The 18,154-nt window shown below is 39.9% G+C and overlaps 2 protein-coding genes across 3 annotated transcripts in view; both read left to right on the top strand.

Annotated features, from left to right (window-relative positions):
* The window catches only part of LOC132097344 (uncharacterized), a 404,710-nt gene that overhangs the window by 316,623 nt on the left and 69,933 nt on the right, over positions 1-18,154 (top strand). The gene's annotated exons all lie outside the window — the stretch shown is intronic.
* The window catches only part of fgd (faciogenital dysplasia), a 48,266-nt gene continuing 35,746 nt past the window's right edge, over positions 5,635-18,154 (top strand). For both annotated transcript variants that reach the window (XM_059502970.1, XM_059502967.1), the window contains exon 1: positions 5,635-5,819. In XM_059502970.1, coding sequence (XP_059358953.1) covers positions 5,798-5,819 — 22 coding nt within the window. In that variant the 5' untranslated portion in view covers positions 5,635-5,797. The remainder of the gene's footprint in view (positions 5,820-18,154) is intronic.

Here is an 18,154-nt window from a genome sequence, read left to right as displayed (position 1 = left end):
TTCATGCCTAGGAGAGTTAACGACATAGAAGGATATGGACTTCTGGTGAAATAACCCTACTTGCAAGGTAAGTGTCTTGGTTTGTTGAATTATTCCAGTTCCGATTGCGGTGTCGTTGATGACTTTGATCTTAATGGGTGGGTTACATGGTTGAACAGGTAAATTATATTTCTTGACGATATCTTCATGAATGAGATTTAATGCAGCTCCGATGTCGATCATTGCGGTCAATGAGATGGACAGTTCTTCAGTTTTTAAGGTAAGGGGAAGTTTGAAGGATTGATTGTTTGGTATTGACAAGTTTTCCATATTTACCAAAATGGGCTTCTGGGCCTTGTGTGGACATCTCTGGCAACGATGGCCTGGTTCACCACAGTAGAAACAGAGACGGCATCGCTGTGCTCGTTCACTTTCCGAAAGTTTGGTAAAGGTGACTTTCATGGGTTCTTCGGGCGTTATAGTTTTAATTACAGGATATCAGGCGGTATTTCCTTCACATAACTTCCTCGCGGAGTCTGTCTCAGCAAATTATCCATCTTGATTGCAAGCGTGACGAAGTCAGTAAACGATGAATTTTCTCCTTTACATTCTAGCTCTGCCTGGAGATCCGTGTTGAGACTTCTGTGGAATACGGCTTTTAGCGAAACATCATTCCACCCACTCTGAGCAACGAGGGTGCGAAACAAGATGGCGTACTCTGCGGCTGTTCTGTTTCCTTGCGACATTTGCAGAAGTTGAGTTGATATATCCTTGCCCCCTGCGGGGTATTCAAACACTTCTCGAAGTTGTTGCAGGAAATATTCAAAGGATCGTCTGAAACTCATGTCAGTATCCCAAACAGCTGCAGCCCAGTCAATCGCCTTCCCAGACAACAAGGACATCATGACGGCACATTTCTTTTCGTCAGAGTTAAATTTGTCTTCCTGATTGTCGAAATAAATCTTCACTCGACGAACAAAACCCTGACATCTATCAACAGAACCATCAATTTATCGGGTAGTGCAAAACTCTATTTTTGAATGAAAGTGACTGGATGTAGCTCGTCAAGTGCTCGTTGACTGCTTGACGTTTACTCAACTGATCGTGGTACCCCTTTGGGACTTCACCTTGATAAGCGAACGCCGCTTGCATGTTTGTAACTTCTGCTGGATTCAGTTGAGGCGAAGTATTCTGTGACGAGGAGGCTGAGGCAGAATGTGAATCCATTTGCAGGAGTTTATTAAAGGAAGATCTTATAATCAGAGTCGTGTAACCAGGCAAAGTGTTAATACCATAAGGGCAGTCTGATCTTTCAACATACACAGGGGTTATCCAATAGGCAGAGACGAGTAGGCAGGCGAACAGGTCAAACACAAACATCAGTCCAATCAAGTAGTAAATCCAAAGGGGCAATCCAAGAGACGTGAACGAGGTAACTGGCAGAATCGTGATCAAACAGGCAGTCAGAATACTCATAAGGAAAACACTTGGTAAGGCAGGTTAACTGGCAATATTTCGCAGTGAAGTACCACGCTGACACATGTTAAATAGTCCCAAACAGGAAATGACTGTAGAAGCAGAGGGAGTGGTGAACAGTCAATACTCCGGTGAGGGCTCCCTCTGCTGGCGTGGCGTTACAATCTCCTAACAAGAAACCCTGTTTGACAGTGATTTATAAAGAGCTGGAGAATGACTTGTGTACTATTCAGGACATATCTTGGGCGCATGCGTACGCAGCGACCGGCAGCAGTGGGAAGCATGTCCGTTTTGTTTGTCAGAGTTTTTTGTTGTTTTAAAGTCTGTTAAGTAGTTTGTTTTAGTTTGTTTTTTGTACTGACCAAACATCTACATCTTTGACATCAAACATCTACTCTGGCTTGTTAAAGCGCGTCAAAATTCAGCGACATGGATCCGACTTTGTTTCTGTTTTTGGCGTCCGTATGGCACCTGGGATCACTCTGGCCGATTCAATACTCCAAAGACTATCTGCTAACATTTGAAAAACCTGTTATCCGCGGACCACCAGTGGACTTGATCATACCTGATCTGGAGGAATTGGCCGGTCTCGGGAAAGGCAATCACTTCAGAACTCCAGAACGGAGGCCAAGGAGGCGAGGAAGAAGAGGCGGGGTGCGGGAGCGTATGAGACGGCAACATCCGTCTCGCATTCCCCTGCCTTCAATTATCCTGTCCAACGCCCGTTCTCTCCGTAATAAAACTGACGAACTCCAGGCTCTTGTTTGCCACCAACATGCATTTAAAAACACCTGTATTCTGGCCTTTTCAGAGACCTGGCTCGGGGAAAGGGAAGCTGACGGTGATTTAGTTATAGACGGGTTTGGGATCCCGTTTCGCACCGACAGAACGTCCACGACTACCGGGAAATCATGCGGAGGTGGAGTATGCGCGTACATAAATGAACGCTGGTGTAAAAATGTTATAGTGAGAGAGAGACTTTGCACCAAGGACGTGGAGCTGCTTTCTTTGTCCATGCGCCCTATGTATTTGCCACGAGAATTCCCACAGATTTTCGTTACTGTCGTTTACGTTCATTCAAAGGCGAATGAAGAAAACGCCTTAGAGCTCATCTCTCAGTCTGTGCATAAACTTCAGTCTTTATCTCCTGATGCTCTTAACCTGGTTTTAGGAGATTTTAATCATTGCTCATTGGACAAATCTCTCAGGAGCTTTTATCAGTACGTTTCCTGCCCCACTAGGAAAAACAGGATTTTGGACAAGTGTTATGGGTCCATTAAAAATGCATATAAATCAATTTCATTCCCCCCTCTCGGCTCAGCTGACCATAACTGTGTGTACTTGGTTCCATCCTATCGGACATGTCTTCAGAGGGGGAAGGTGACAACTAGAAACATCAAAGTGTGGTCGGAAGAGGCCACCCTCACCCTCCAGGGCTGTCTGGAGAGCACAGACTGGGAGGTGTTCACTGAATCCTCTAGAGACATTCACGAACTCACTGATGTGGTCAGTTCATGGATAACTTACTGTGAGGACATTGTTGTTCCTGTAAAGACTGTCAGAACCTACCCAAATAGTAAACCTTGGGCAAGCAGACAACTTAAAGTGCTACTAAATAAAAAGAAACAGGCTTTTAAACAGGGAGATCCTACTGAGCTAATGTCTGTACATAAGGAAATTAAAAGGGAAATTAGGAGAGCTAAATTATCTTATAAAAGAAAATTAGAAGACATGCTTAGCAACAATAATATGGATTCAGCATGGGACAGTATCAGGTCTATGGTCGGTTTGAATGACAATGTAAAGAAAAGGCTCTCATTAGATGGGTTCACCTCTGATCTGGTCCTGGCACAAGAGCTAAACAAATTTTACTCCAGATTCGATGTGCATTTTTTCAATAATGAAATAATGACGCTGAGAAATACAGCACTGGAATCAAAACAATGTTTTTCCCCTGGTCCTGTGATTGATTACTTTTTAAAATGGTGTCAGGCATCTTTTTTATCCTTAAACGTTTTAAAGACAAAAGACATGTGCATTGATTTTAGACTTGTTCAGCCTTCCCCTGACACTATAGTGATTGCTGGTCAGACAGTCGAATCGGTAGAGTCTTATAAGTACTTAGGCACTTTCCTCGATAACAAGCTGACATTTAAGAAAAATACTGACTCGATTCATAAGGAAAGCCAGCAGCGTCTTTTTTGTCTTAGAAAACTATCTACATTCCAGGTTGACTCTACTTTGATGATTTTATTTTATTGTTCTTTTATTGAGTCTATTTTTACGTTCTCCCTTGTTTGTTGGTTTCAATCCCTGAGGGTAAAAGAGAGGAACCTACTGAACAAGGTTGTTAGTGTCAGTAGTAAAATTATAGGGCTTCCACAAGAAACTTTACAGGATCTTTACGAAAAACAGCTGTTTAAGAAAGCAAACTCTATCTTGACTGACTGCTCTCATCCTTTATATCTACAGTTTCAGTTTCTACCATCAGGTTCATTGCTCAGACTCCCATTTGCTAAAACAAACAGATTTAAAGACTCCTTTGTTCCGTCTGCTGTCTCTCTTCTAAATGCTAGGAGGGTAAGGTAGCTTACACATTATTTTATTTGATCAGAATGTGCATTATATTTATTTTTATTTTATTATACTATGTGTATTTGTGCTTGTAAGTTTGTGTGCTCCTATGCTGTAAAACTAACTGCCCCACTGGGGGACAAATAAAGGTATTGAACTTGAACATACTAACAGAAAGGCAATAATAAATAAATAAATAAATAAATAAATAAAACATCAGACCTCTCTCCTCTTTACATAAAATAATTTGAGCCATATACCTTTCCAAAACCTACCCTTTTATTTTTATTATTTAGGTATATGTTTTGTTATTACTATTTATAATTTTATGTTGATGGTTGTATTATTTTTGTATATTGTTTTGGATTGTTTAGCATTAATAAAAAAGTAGAGAAGTCAATATAAGTTCTTTGCTTTTCTCGGAAGAAAGCATAGTTACTCCCTGAAATTGTTTTGCATTTCTATAAAATAAGAGAGAGGTGGATTTTAAGATTTTGCATGATGTGATTGATGTCTATCCAAATGTTTTTTTTTGTTTGTTTGTTTTTTCTCTCTAACTGTATTCTGAAGTAACTTTAATTCATTTATTCCATCATCACAATCAGGTTAAATCTCTTTTGGATAATTTAAGTTGTTATTTATCTCCTTTTGTAAAATGTGATTTCAATTCTTCACTCAAGGATAGATTTCTGTATTTTTTTGGAAGTGATCATGCTGTTGATCTGGTTGTTCATTTCTGTGTGTGTGTCATTGTACATTTGTATTCATAAAAACACATTTCTCAAGATATTACCGTCTTTCTTGCTGAGAGTTTGCTTATTGTTAAATCTCTTAAACTCATTGATAATAATAAAAAAAAAACAAGTTTCTTAATGCTCATGATCAAATTTTCCTTACTGATGACTCTCATCTTAAATCAAGTGATGAAGGACATAGAAAGTCTGACAGTAACAGTGCTGATTAAAAAGTTGCTGTTTTTAAACATAAACGTGAGCCCTCCATTACATCAAGCCAAATCTGTTCCCCAGTAATGCTAAGACGAACTCGTGAAATGATTTATTCTCCCTCATGTCGTTCCAAATCTGTATGATTTTTTCCCCCTGTGGTACACAAAGGAAGATATTCATGAATGTTGCTAACCAGTTTTGTATAGATTAAATGATGACACAGTTGAATTCCCATCAACAGTGCACAGAAACTCTTTTCACAGTGCAGTTTGCATGAAACTTTTAATTTTCATCTCTTCTCATTCATTTTGAATAGGCTACATTTGGCAGCCAAACAGTATATTGTTCTTTGTTCACTTGTATTTCTGTAAAACACAAATGACTTGGTCTCAGTATGAGAGAGAAACACAAAGACTCAGTGTGTCATGATGCTCCTGAGGGCCTCCACAAACACACAACAAACCCCGTGACTCCTCACCACTCCACTAGACCCTTTTAGTGCTAATAAGTTACTAAAATTATCAATTAATTATTGTTAGTACAACTGATCATTTAATATATTGTTTTGCATTATTTCGCAATATTTATTCTTCCATCCTCTCCGGCCGTTCCACTGAATCATTCAAAAGAATCGACTCAGCAGAACGATTCATTTGCTGATCGGACACTAATAGTTCAGTGGGTCGGTGTGTGAGAAAAACAGCTGTTGCAGAAAACCAGTCGAGAGACGGAGAATGGAGGGATGTATCGACAGACCCGGACAAGAGACGGGGAAACCGACTGATCTCAGTCCAGCAGATGAAGCCTGAGAACCGAACACGATGCGAGGATCCAGCGCCACCGGTCAGTGTGTGTCTTTCTCTTTCTCTTTTCTCATGCAAACTTTAGAGAAGACAGTGTCAAAGCTGTGTGTGTGTGTGTGTGTGACCCAGAGGAAAGCTTCATTGCTCGTGCTCTTGTATAGCTCTCATTTAAGTTTAATGTTTGCCTCTATTCCTCAGAGAAATCAAGCTAGACACAAATGTGTAATCATGTGGTTTGGGAAGAGACTGCTGGAGGTACTGAGAGACACAGATCTGGGCAGAAACACTAGTAGTGACCCTCAGTGTGTCCAGGAACACTTGAGAGATAGAGGAGATCAGGGTTTTCTGCTTGGGCTCGTGTGGATTCATTTTGCCAGCTTGTTAAACCATATCTGGTGATTTCATCAGTCATTTCTCGGGTGATGCTGTTGGGTTTTCGGTTAAAGCTGTGAGGAGAACAAAAGTTTTTGGATGGTTGCATGAGCATGTTCAGCTGCATGATGAAGTTTTGATGTTGAATCTCATGAAAGCATGTGTAGCTCACATTCCTCCTGAAATCAAAGGAGAACCTAGTTTTCTGTCCATTGTATTTTTTCAGTATGTTGACACTTCTCCTTTAGATGAGTGAGTTTCAGCTTTGCTGTGAGTCAGTCCGGTGTATGATGTGCTCCTGTGATTGACCGCCGGACTCATGAGCTCGTGTGTTGATTCACTCGTCTGGGAAATCCCAAGACATTCAGGACGATTGGTGTTTGCAGCATGGTGTCAGTCAGAGCTCTTGATGGACTGGATAAATGTATAATATGCAAGTTTAATTTCCATTAGTCACACAGCCAGTTCATCATCTCTCTTTCACACACCGAGCAGTCTCCTCTCTCTCTCTATCATGACTTCATCCTCATGACTCTCTCTCTGAGGTTTGATTCTCGTCCTCTCTCATTCTCTGCTGTGTGCTCTTGTTCTTTTTGCCTCTCTACAGAAACACACTGCAGGCTTTGTTCTTTCATCATCAGATCTTCCTCCACAGACCCTTTCTCTCTCTTTCTCTCACTTCATAAACCTCCTGTGGGGATTCAGTGGAAAGACACTTACAGCAGCACACAAGAGAATGGATGAACACAGTAGATATTCCTACATCATAATTTGACATTTGTCCTAAAGGAGTACGAATCTCTTCAACAAAGCCATGATTTGATACCACAGTCCGTGCTGAAGCGCTGTCCATCCGTTTTATTTGCACATGGTTCAAATATGTTTACTGTAGTGGTAATCATGGAAATATACAAACACTATAGTTGAACTATGATCACTTTAATAAAACAATGGTTCATTTTCATAAGGGACTGCAGTGACAAAATGCAATCTTTTTATTCTGACAGTGTATGATTTATATTACCATTACAGAATAGAACATGACCAATATTAGGGCTGCACCATTATGACAAAAATCATAATTGTTGATTATTTCCTTGAAATTGTAATTGCGATTTATTAATTACAATTATCCCAATTTACACTGAATGGTATTTATACCATTGTTTGATGCAACTGCATGCCGCATTTTTAGATGAAAATAAACAAGCTGAAAACACTCAAACTGAAAAACCTTTAGTGCTATTCTATAGTATTAAGCTTGAAATGTCCAATGCACATCGGATTGGTTTTTTTTTTTTTATTTAAAAAAAGTAAAAATATGAATGATATTATAATCATGTAGAAAGAAAAAAAAACCTCATCTTAAGCTTGCAGAATAAGATGGTGGACTTTGAACGATTAATTGGCACTTTGAACGATTATGTAATTGTGGCATCCATAATTGTAATCGCGAATAGAAAATCAATTACCGTATTTTCTGGAATATAAGTCGCACTTTTTTCATAGTTTGGCTGGTCCTGCAACTTATAGTCAGGTGTGACTTATTTATCAAAATTAATTTGACATGAACCAAGAGAAATGAACCAAGAGAAAACATTACCGTCTACAGCCACGAGAGGGCGCTCTATGCTGCTCGGTAGTGATGCGCGGGTCGTCTCATAACCGGGTTGGGGCGGGTTAAGAAATTGGCACTTTATTGCGGGGTGGGTTGGGGCGGGTCACTAAAAACAAAATTTTTAAAAATCCATTTATGTTTCATGGAATTTAGTGGTGGAAATTTTGATTCTTTCAAGAGATTTGTTGATTATCAGTTCGTTCACCAAAATGATTCATTCACTGATTCGTTCAGTGACCATTTCTTCATATTACACAAATACACCAGCATTTGGCGAAAAAGAGTGTCTTATGTGTTATGTCTTAAATCAACGAACGTATTCACTTGTGACAAAAACTGATTTGGCTTTATTAGTGTCTGCATGATCGCATTAAATAATAGTCTAAATAAATTGTTCAGATTAACAAAGCACGAGGTTTTATCGGGGATTAAACGTAGAGTTATGTTCTGTATATCAAATATGAAAACAAGCGTATGTGCATCAATAACTGCGCTTTGTATCTGCTGATTGCTGATTGAGATTTACATGCTTGGCCGACGGACCCTGTATACTCTCATTCATTTCATTCACGAACGAGATGTATCCGTTCATTCAACTCTTTCACCTACGAGAAGATCGTATTCGTTCACTACATTCAACAAGTCACATGCTCCGTCACATCTTGAGTAACTCTTTTTGACAGGATGAAACAGTTCACAGAGCTGTTCAGGAGCTGCACATGCGCTGCTAATAGTGCCGCGCTCGCGCGCTGCTGTGGGAGGAACTTGAGAAATTAGTCTTTTACTGTCTATGGTCAGTGGATTACGTAAACGAGAACGATTCGTTCACCTAAAAGATTTGTTCACGAATGAACCATCATAGTGCAATTACCTATAGCCTATATTGATAAGGTTACGATACGAAGGTCTAAGTAGCAACGTAACTTCCGTGATGTCCCCGATGTGCGGGGCGGGTCAAGAAATTTTACTTTATTTGCGGGGCGGGCTGGGGCGGGCCAAATAATTTCATAAAAGCGGGACCCGCTGGTTGGAAAAAACCCAGACCCGCGCATTCGCTACTCTTCGGTGCTCCTGTAGTCTACACTGAAAACATAGAGCGCCCTCTCGCGGCTGTAGACTGTAATGTTTTCTCTTGGTTCTTGTGTCTAATTAAATGTGACTTATAGTCCAGTGCGACTTATATATGTTTTTTTCCTTGTCATGACGTATTTTTGGACTGATGCGACTTATACTCAGGTGTGACTTATAGTCCGAAAAATACTTTAATTGTGCTGCCCTAATCAGTTTAAATACATGTAATTGCACCAAGCTATGTAGGATACAATTTAAATTAGTTTGTGAAATAACTCAAACATGTATAAAAAAATTCTGTCCTCTGATAAGCATTTTTCAGGGCTGCTGAAAATTTCTTATGATACTTTTGGGAAATGCAGCCCTGTTTGAATGCACTGTCAGAAGTGAGTCATTGGTACACAATTATACACTGTGTCGAGTCAGCTGCCTCCTCCCTGGTTTTCATCGGCACCCCGTCCTAAATCGCCGCCCTTCACCAGGCTCCCGACAGGAGTGGGTGTGTGAGAGGAGGGGCGCTGGATGAGTCAGGGCTGGCGGCGTGTGATGGGGCACACCTGAAGGAAATGGAGCCTCATCACCGCCGCTGTTTAAAAGCCCAACACGCCTCTCCTCGAGAGACCGGTCTCTTCCCCGTGCATGCACACTGGTGTCCTCGTGGTCCAGGAAGGGTGCGTTGAGGGATTCCTGCGCCACTAGAGACGTGAGCTGCCGGACCCATGATCCGGATGAGAACCACACCCGTTTACACGGCCGACGGGCCAGGATGCCGGGACGTCCATCCCCTGCAAGCGCTGCGGCCGACGAGAAGGATGCGACCGCTAGAAGAAACCCCCGGCCCTGCGCCCTGGACTGAAAAGGGGAACGCCACGCCCACTGTGTCTGTCGTTGGCTCCTCCCGTGACATCACTAACATAGGTTATTGTCCTATTAAATGCCTGTTGTTTTTTGTTAAATAATAAAAAAAAACACTGGTAAATAAAACACACCTAATCTAAGTATAGGGCTGTAGCTATTGAATATTTTAGTAATAAAATATTCTACCAAAAATGTGATTAATAAAATGTGTTTTTGCTTGATTAAAGTGCAATATTAATTATGCAAGAGAAAATAAGACTCCTGGGTCTCTTAACAGATGAACTATATATTTTTTGCGAAAATATATTTGCGAAAGAACCTGACGTGAGCTTTAAAATAAATTAAAAGAGGCTTCGAGGCAGAGGAATTTGCCTCAATCATTTTTTTGTAATCGAGGTACTCGAGGAATCGTTTCAGCCCTATCAAAGTATCAGTATTTTTTGTTTCAGTATCGATACTTTCGATACTCACGTCAGTATCAATATATCAGTACTTCAAGATCGATACGCCCATCCCTACGCGTAGCAAGTTTTTTAATAATAAATTAAAAGTAAATAGAAAAGAGTTAGAATAGACTTTATAAAAATTTGTTTTATAATAATTAAAAAGAAAATTATTTAGATACATTATGTAGATAGAAACATGTAGATAGAATAGAAAAAGAACAGAGAATGCTAGTGTTAGAGGTTCAAGGTCAGGGGCGATTCTAGGATTTGCATTTTAGGGCGGCTCAGTCCCCAGTGAAGGAATAATAATAATAGCCTTAAAAGTAAGGCTTTTTCTTGAAATTTAAAGGGGACTGAAACAATCACAAATTTATGTGGTTTATGAAGCTATAGCCCCCCTAAAAAAATGGCCTAACTATGCCCATGATTAAGTTTTTTTTTTTTTTTTTAATTAATAAAACTAAATCAAGTAAATAGAATAGAAATAGAATAGAGAGTGCTAGTGTAAGAGGGTCAAGTGTAGATGGAAGAGAAATGTGTTTTAGCCATTTCTCGAAGATGGCTAAGCACTCAGCTGCTCTGATTGAGTTGGGCAGGCAATTCCATCAGGAGGGAACAGTTAAGATAAAGTCTTAAAGTCTTAAAGAGAAAGGCATTATGTGCCTCTTTGGTTCCTTTTCAAACAGGTTTCTAGCTGTTTTTGAAGGCGTTATGGGGATATGCCTAACTTGATGGTGAAATTGTGATGCAACGATGGGTTTGCTGGAATCACAAGCAGTTCTGTCTTGGCAAGGTTGAGTTGAAGGTGATGGTCCATCATCCAGCAAGAAATGTCTGTTAGACAAGCTGAGATGCGAACAGCTACCGTCGGATCATCAGGATGGAATGAGAGGTAGAGTTGAGTGTCATCAGTATAGCAGTGGTATGAAAAGCCATGTTTCTGAATGACAGAACCTAATAATGCCATGTAGACAGAGAAGAGAAGTGGTCCAAGAACTGAGCCCTGAGGCACCCCAGTAGTTAGATGTTGTGACTTGGACACCTCACCTCTCCAAGATACTTTGAAGGACCTCTGAGATGCCCTTTATATGCCCTTTATGGTCAGTAGTATTTTTGGATTTGCACCAAACCCCTTTCAGAAGCTCTAAGCTTAGAACGGTGTTCGCGTAGAACATCAGATAACCAAGGGGCAGAATGGGTGTTACGGGCTGGCCTGGAAGACAAGGGGCAAACAGTGTCTAAACAAGATGTAAGAGTGGAGCAGAAAGCATCAGTAGCACTGTTAACATCAGGAGATGCTAAGAGTTTAGGGGAAGGAAGTGAAGATGAAACCATAGCAGATAGCCGGGAGGGTGAGCATAGGTTATGTTGAAAGATGACATGTGGAGGGGTAAGTGATGTGTCAGGGATCATGTTGAGGTTAAGAGTGAGGAGGAAGTGATCCGAGGTGTGCAGTGGAGTAACCAGAACATGATCAGTAGAGCAGTGCCGTGTATAAATAAGGTCCAGTTGGTTGGCTGATTTGTGAGTAGCAGTAGTTGACACTCTGTTGAGATCAAAAGAGTCTGGAAGTCTGCACTGATACAGGTCTCCTGTAGACTGGTGTAGACAGACTGGTGTGTGTAGTTTGAGAGAGAGAGAGAGTGTAAGTAAGTGTGTGTGTGTGTGTGTGTATGTGTATGTGTGTGTGTGTGTGTGTGTGTGTGTGTGGCCACTAGAGGTCGCAGCTCATCTCCTCCACACACTGATCTGTCATAATCAGCTCTAGTGCATGTAGTTTAAAAACAGAACTGCATTTGTCCAGTACAGTCAGGATTTGACTGATGTTTATTTGTGAAAATAAGACCAACAAGCACTGATTATCTGTAGTTTCCTGCAGCAGTGAGTGAGTATGTGCCTCTCTCTCATGACATTCCAAACAAATGCAAGTCTTTCATTGCTGCTCTTTTGCTTGACTTTTACTCACACTTTTCTTTTGTATTAATCTTTACATGTGTAGTTTGGCAGCTCTAGAGCGACTGCTTTATTAGGACGAATCTATGAATGTTTTGATTCACTAAAATGAATATCATGTCTTGCTTCTGTGCTACTTGATGTCTACCAGTTTCTAAACTATTGAGAAAACAGTTGCTGTCATGTTAATGTTGCGGCAGCTTTTGGTTAGTTCCCATCTCTTCAGATGGGAAACACAGCTCCACTGACTCGCTGTCATGTCTGATGAAGTTCTGCTGTGGTTCACTTGTGTTGATTGCCATAAAAGGAGAAGTGTGTGTGAATGTTGGTGTGTGACACCAGTGCAGTGTGTTTTATGGCCTGTCAGGTTTACCATGACTACAGACCTGAAATTTGTCTCCATGCATTATCAAGCTAAACATGATAAATCAGTCACTCTGTATGTGTGTGCATAAACGCGTACATATTTTAACCAAAACTCTCCTGTCATGTTAGATTGTTTCTTACAAACCCAGGTGAAAAACGTTCACTTCCATAATGTACATAAAGTTCTCTTTTTTTTAATTTTGTACTTGAAAAAATGTAAATTATTCTTTAGTACTTCTTAACTTCTACTTACTAAAGATAAACTTTAACCCACCTCAAGTATACTACAGTTGGTAAATAAATGCATTTTTTAATACAGAGAAAGTGTTAAAAGGACATTTAAGTTCATTTTCATAGTGTCTCAAAATAGCACAGTTGAGTACACTTAAACGTTCTTATCATTATCTGAAGAAGTACTAAAGAATAATTGTATTATATTAAGTTCAAAATTAGTGTGTACAAATAGCCCACTTTAACCACATTATGGTAGTGTGTGTGTGTTTTTTTTCTCCTGAGAACATTGTTTTGTCCAGGTCATATTTCAACCCAAAATCAAAAAAAAAAAAAAGAAATTGTATTTTTTGAGATTGATTGTTACCATTATTTACTGCACAGTTTTTACATTTGAATGGGATTGAATGATACAGGGCTTTGAAAATGAAGATTCCAATAATAGACGGAATTTAAAATGAAGCTAACTCCTGGAACCATATTAATATCTCTAGAGCTGAACCATTGAGGGCCTTAAAAAATATAGATATCAAAAGAAAAGTTTGTTAAGACCAGAAATCTAAAAGGCTATGATTTATTTATTATGTCTTAAGTTACAGGCATGCAAACTTTGGGAAAAAACTTGAAAAGTGCTTTTTCTGTCACCATTGGCATATAATGCAACAAATATTGCAAAAAATCAACAGATTTTACTAATAGAGCTACCAATCTCTGTGGAAAAATAACATCATTGCCATCATTTTTACCCCCCAGAATTCTCGTTTTGGCCCCCCTCTACAAAAAGATTACTCAGTAAATATACATCCATGACATTTAATATTTTGGCTTTAATCACAGAAAAAATATTGACAAAATATTGACTCCATTTCCCATAATCCTTTGCACTATCTTGTCTCTCATCGCCTGATCAGTCTCACACTATAGGAATGGTATACAGACACTCTCAAATCACTGATGATTGATAGTAATTTTTTCTAGTTTATGTTCCTGCCACTGTTTCCTTGTTTTCCTGTGCCTTGTTTCCTGTCCCTGTGCTGTGGATTACTCTTTTTCCTGTTTCTGGGATATTACTGTTTGATCCAGCCTGTTCTGACCACACTATTAATAATAAAGCCTTGCATTGGTATCCACTACTCCATTGTCACAAGACTCCCCAAATTACACATACTGTATTTAATTTTTATTTGTTTTTACTTTGGGCCTACAGCCCTCAATCAAGTTTGATTTTTGGCCCTTCATTGTAAAAAGTCTGGGCACCTCTGAATGATATTAAAAATGACCATTAACTTTTATTTATTTAATCTAATATTTACAGTTAGTATGAACAATAGGGGTGAATGTCATTTTATGTTGACACTATGAATGAAATCTGCATGATGTGTATGGATGTGAAGTGTACACCTAGTTGTTCATGGAGTGATGTTGCTTTGTTCAGGTGCAGTACGAGAACAGCTTAATGATCATGTGGCCTTTCAAACACACACTACCTGTTTCAAATCTGTGTGTGAAATACGAGTAATGAGCAGTTAGTCTGCATTGTTATATTGTAATAGGTTATGGAAAGAAATGTCAGGAATGTTGTTCTGGTTTCCATGACAACAACCCAGCATTCTCCTTCAAGATCTTAGCATGATTCCTCTGAGATTATTATTGTATTGTATTATTGTATTGTACAGTGGTTTGTTTGACATCTGTTACTCTCGGCATCACAATACTGGAGCATCTCTCTGAAATATTCATATTTCCTCATATTTTCAATTTAGGAGGAACAGTGATAAAGAACGGTTTCAGTGAGGAAGTGAATGGTTTACCATTGTTTCAAATACTCGACTGATGGCCAGATGATGTTAGTCTTCATTACTGTCAAACCTGACTGAAGGACACTGTCTTCAACAATTAATTCACTCAAAAAGACAATCCTGACATCCCTTACTCACCTTCAGATCATTCTGAACCTCTTTGGCTCAAAATTCTGTTTCCTCTCTTATTAAGATCAGTCAGTTTGGTTCTCACTAACCATCAGTTCCTTATTCCACTTTCTCAAACATCCCACTGCAAAACCAGCATCACCGCCTCACGTCCGTTCCCAGAGAGAGTCTGTGAAGAGCTGCTCAGTGAATGACAGAGAATGAAGGAGGAGACCTCTGTGTGTGAGTGTGTGAGTGAGAGAGACATTTTACATTTACATTTATTTATTTAGCAGACACTTTTATCCAAAGCAACTTACAATTTGAGGAATACATCAAGCAATTAATCTTAAATAGACACGGAAAGTGCTCATAATACCAAGTTTCAGGCATTGTTCAAATAAGTACAAGCTAAACAGGGGATTAAGTAAAGAGAAGCAAATTATTATCTATTTTTTTAAGGGTGAAGCCTGATGGTGACGAAATAATTGAGTTTTCAGCTGTCGCTTCAAAATTGCCATGGAATCAGTATTCCAGATAGGGGTGGGAAAATCATTCCACCAGCCAGGAACAGGGAACAGGAATGTTCTGGTACCATAAGGCATCGCTCACTAGCAGATCTCAGACTTCTGGAGTCGAAGTGAGTGGACGTAGGCAGGCGATGAGCCTATGGTTGTTCTATATGCAAGCATCAATGTCTTGAACTTGATGTGAGCCACAACCGATAACCAGTGCAAAGAGATAAAGAGAGGTGTGCATGGGCTCTTTTGGGTTTGTTGAAGACCAGTCATGCCACTGCATTCTGAATCATCTGTAGAGGTTTGATTGTGCTTGATGGAAGTCCATTGCAGTAGTCCAGCCTAAAAAATGACAAGGACCTGGACAAGAAGTTGTGCAGCATGCTCTGTTAGTAAGGGCCTGATCTTTCTGATGTTGTGCAATCCAAACCTGCAAGATCAAGCAGATCAAAGGTTACACCTAGACTTCTGACTGAAGTTGATGGTGTAATTGTTGATGAATCTAGCTGGATGGTGAAATCACGCTGTAGAATTGGAGTGGCAGGGAAGACAAGAAGCTCAGTCTTTGCCAGGTTGAGCTGTAGGTGATATTCTTTCATTCATGCCGATATGTCCGCCAGGCAGCCTGAGATCCGTGCAGCTACCAACTGATCATCTGATTGAAATGAGAGATAGAGCAGATAGATCCAGCAGAATAAGAACTGATGATCTGGAGTCAGCTTTCAGAATCTGCAGGGCTTCAGTGACTCTTGAAAACAATTAGTTCGAGGGTTTTCACTATAAATGGGAGGTGAGAGACTGGTCTGTATCTAGCTATAAGTGAAGTGTTTAATGTTTTTTGTTTTTAGGAGTGGGGTTACCCGAGCCTGCTTGAATGCTGTGGGGAAGGAGCCTGTGAGGAGCGATGTGTTGATGATGTGTGGGAGTGATGGTAAAAGTGTAGGAGAGATTGCTTGGAGAAGGTGTGAGGGGATTGGGTCTAGAGGGCATGTTGTAGGATGGCTGGAGAGGAGAAGTTTTGGTAGTAAGGGGACAGAAGGGGAAGATGGGAGTTTTAGTGGTGGGTGTGGTTGATTTAAAGTCCTGTGTGTGTGGGAATTGACTTCTGATTGTTCTGGTTTTGTCTGTGAAGATTGTGGCGATATCATCAGCTGTTATATAAGTGGTGGTGGGGGGGTGGAGCAGTTGTGATGTATTTTATTTTTAATGTTTTTGAAATTTTCTGGGAATTGTTTGTTGCTTTGATGAACTTAAATTATCTTTCATATGAATAAAAATCTATATAGATCGTGGGGAAAACGTGTGTGTTTTTGGATTGAACTAAGATGAGAAGCAGCCAATTGGAGTGTTTTACAGGCTAATAGATACAGAGAGACAGAGAAACCTGATCGGACGAGAGGGTGTTTAAAATAGAAAAAAGTATGATCTTTAATTCATTCAAGCTTCATATTAACTGAGCAAAACAGCCCATAAACACAAGATACTGGATGATTACTCCTGGAGCTGGTGAGTTGTTGTACTGATAAGAACAGTCTGACAACAGACCGTATATAAGAGTTTTATTTGTTTTATGCATATAAGACTAAACCGTGTTATATTGTGATGTTATATGGAGTGAATTGTTCGTATTGAAAATATTGTGCAGCACAACTGTTTTGAACATTGATAATAATCAGAAATGTTTCTTGAGCAGTAAATCATCATCATATTATTCTGATTTCATAGATATAGCAGGTTATTGAGCTGTCTGTCGCTTCACTCGTCCTTCCTGACTGATTTTTCCATTCTCTCTTCCTCCCTCCCGCTGTCATCAGTTGCCATGGAGACGTGTCGGCAGCATTATTATGGGTTGGTGTGTGGTGGGGGGGTGTATTGTTCAGATGGAGGGGATTCTGGGGCAGACAGAGGGGGAGGAGCGGTGCTGGAGGAGGAGGAGGGGAGTGCTGGTGTCTGTGGATGGGTGCCGGTCTCAGTGCTATTGTGTCATGGACTCAGAGTGAGTGAGTGTGAGCGTGGAGAGCTCAGCTGTAACATCTCAGTCGTGGTGTTGAGCTGTAATATCTGTGAGCGCTCGAGCCTGTTCAAATATACATGCTCAGCTTTCATCTCTTATTGAGGGACTTGAGCTGATACAGCTGCATACTTGAGGATTTTTACTCTTCTCAGCTTTTTAAGTAAGTTTTGGCATCTTAATTATTTTATTATTATTATTAACCTGTACACAATGCAATTCTCATGTTGTCTTCATTTTTTATGTCATAATGCTTGATATCATATATCATATATATATATATTACTATTGCTTACACTTGTGATTGGAACAATCCTGTGATCCTATTAACATGCTTCAGACATGATATGAGCTAATCATACCTGATTATAATAGACTTAAAGAAATAGAACTGTCCAAGATCAGGACGAGTTTGTCTCTTCATCAGGTTTGTAGAAATGTAGCACTGCATCAGTGTCTCATCAATGGATGCTCTGCAGTGAATGGGTACCGTCAGAATGAGAGTCTGATAAAAACATCACAATAATCGTCAGCACTCCAGTCCATCAGTGAACATCTGGAGAAGACAAAAGATGAAACACATCCAGCATTAATATGATTTTAACTCAAATAATCCATAATTACACTTCCTCCAGTGAAAAAGTGTTCTGGTCTGAATCAGGAGAGAAATCTGCACAGATCAAGCAGCGTTTAAACAGCTCTTAACAAATCTGTGAGAGACGACAGGAGATGCATTTCTTCACTGGAGGAAGTGTTATTATGGATTATTAAACCAGAAGTGATGGTTGAATTGTTAAGGTTCAAATGTTCAAGTTAAAACGCCTTGATGATGGATTTGTTTCTGCCTGAGTCGTGCATGGGTACATTCTTCATTTCTGGGTGAACTGTTCCTTTCAGCAAACACCCAGAATTCCCTAGCAACTCCCTAGCAACCACACTCAACTCTAGTGACCTTAAAAGACGACACAGTCCTGCTCGGGCAGCCTCCCACAATGCCCTTGTGTTTGCTCTGTCTTCTACAGAA

Source organism: Carassius carassius, chromosome 21, assembly GCF_963082965.1.
Source record: "Carassius carassius chromosome 21, fCarCar2.1, whole genome shotgun sequence".
In the NCBI taxonomy this organism is placed as follows: Eukaryota; Metazoa; Chordata; class Actinopteri; order Cypriniformes; family Cyprinidae; genus Carassius; species Carassius carassius.
The sequence above is the reverse complement of the archived record's forward strand: the minus strand, read 5'-3'. Positions and strand labels throughout refer to the sequence as shown.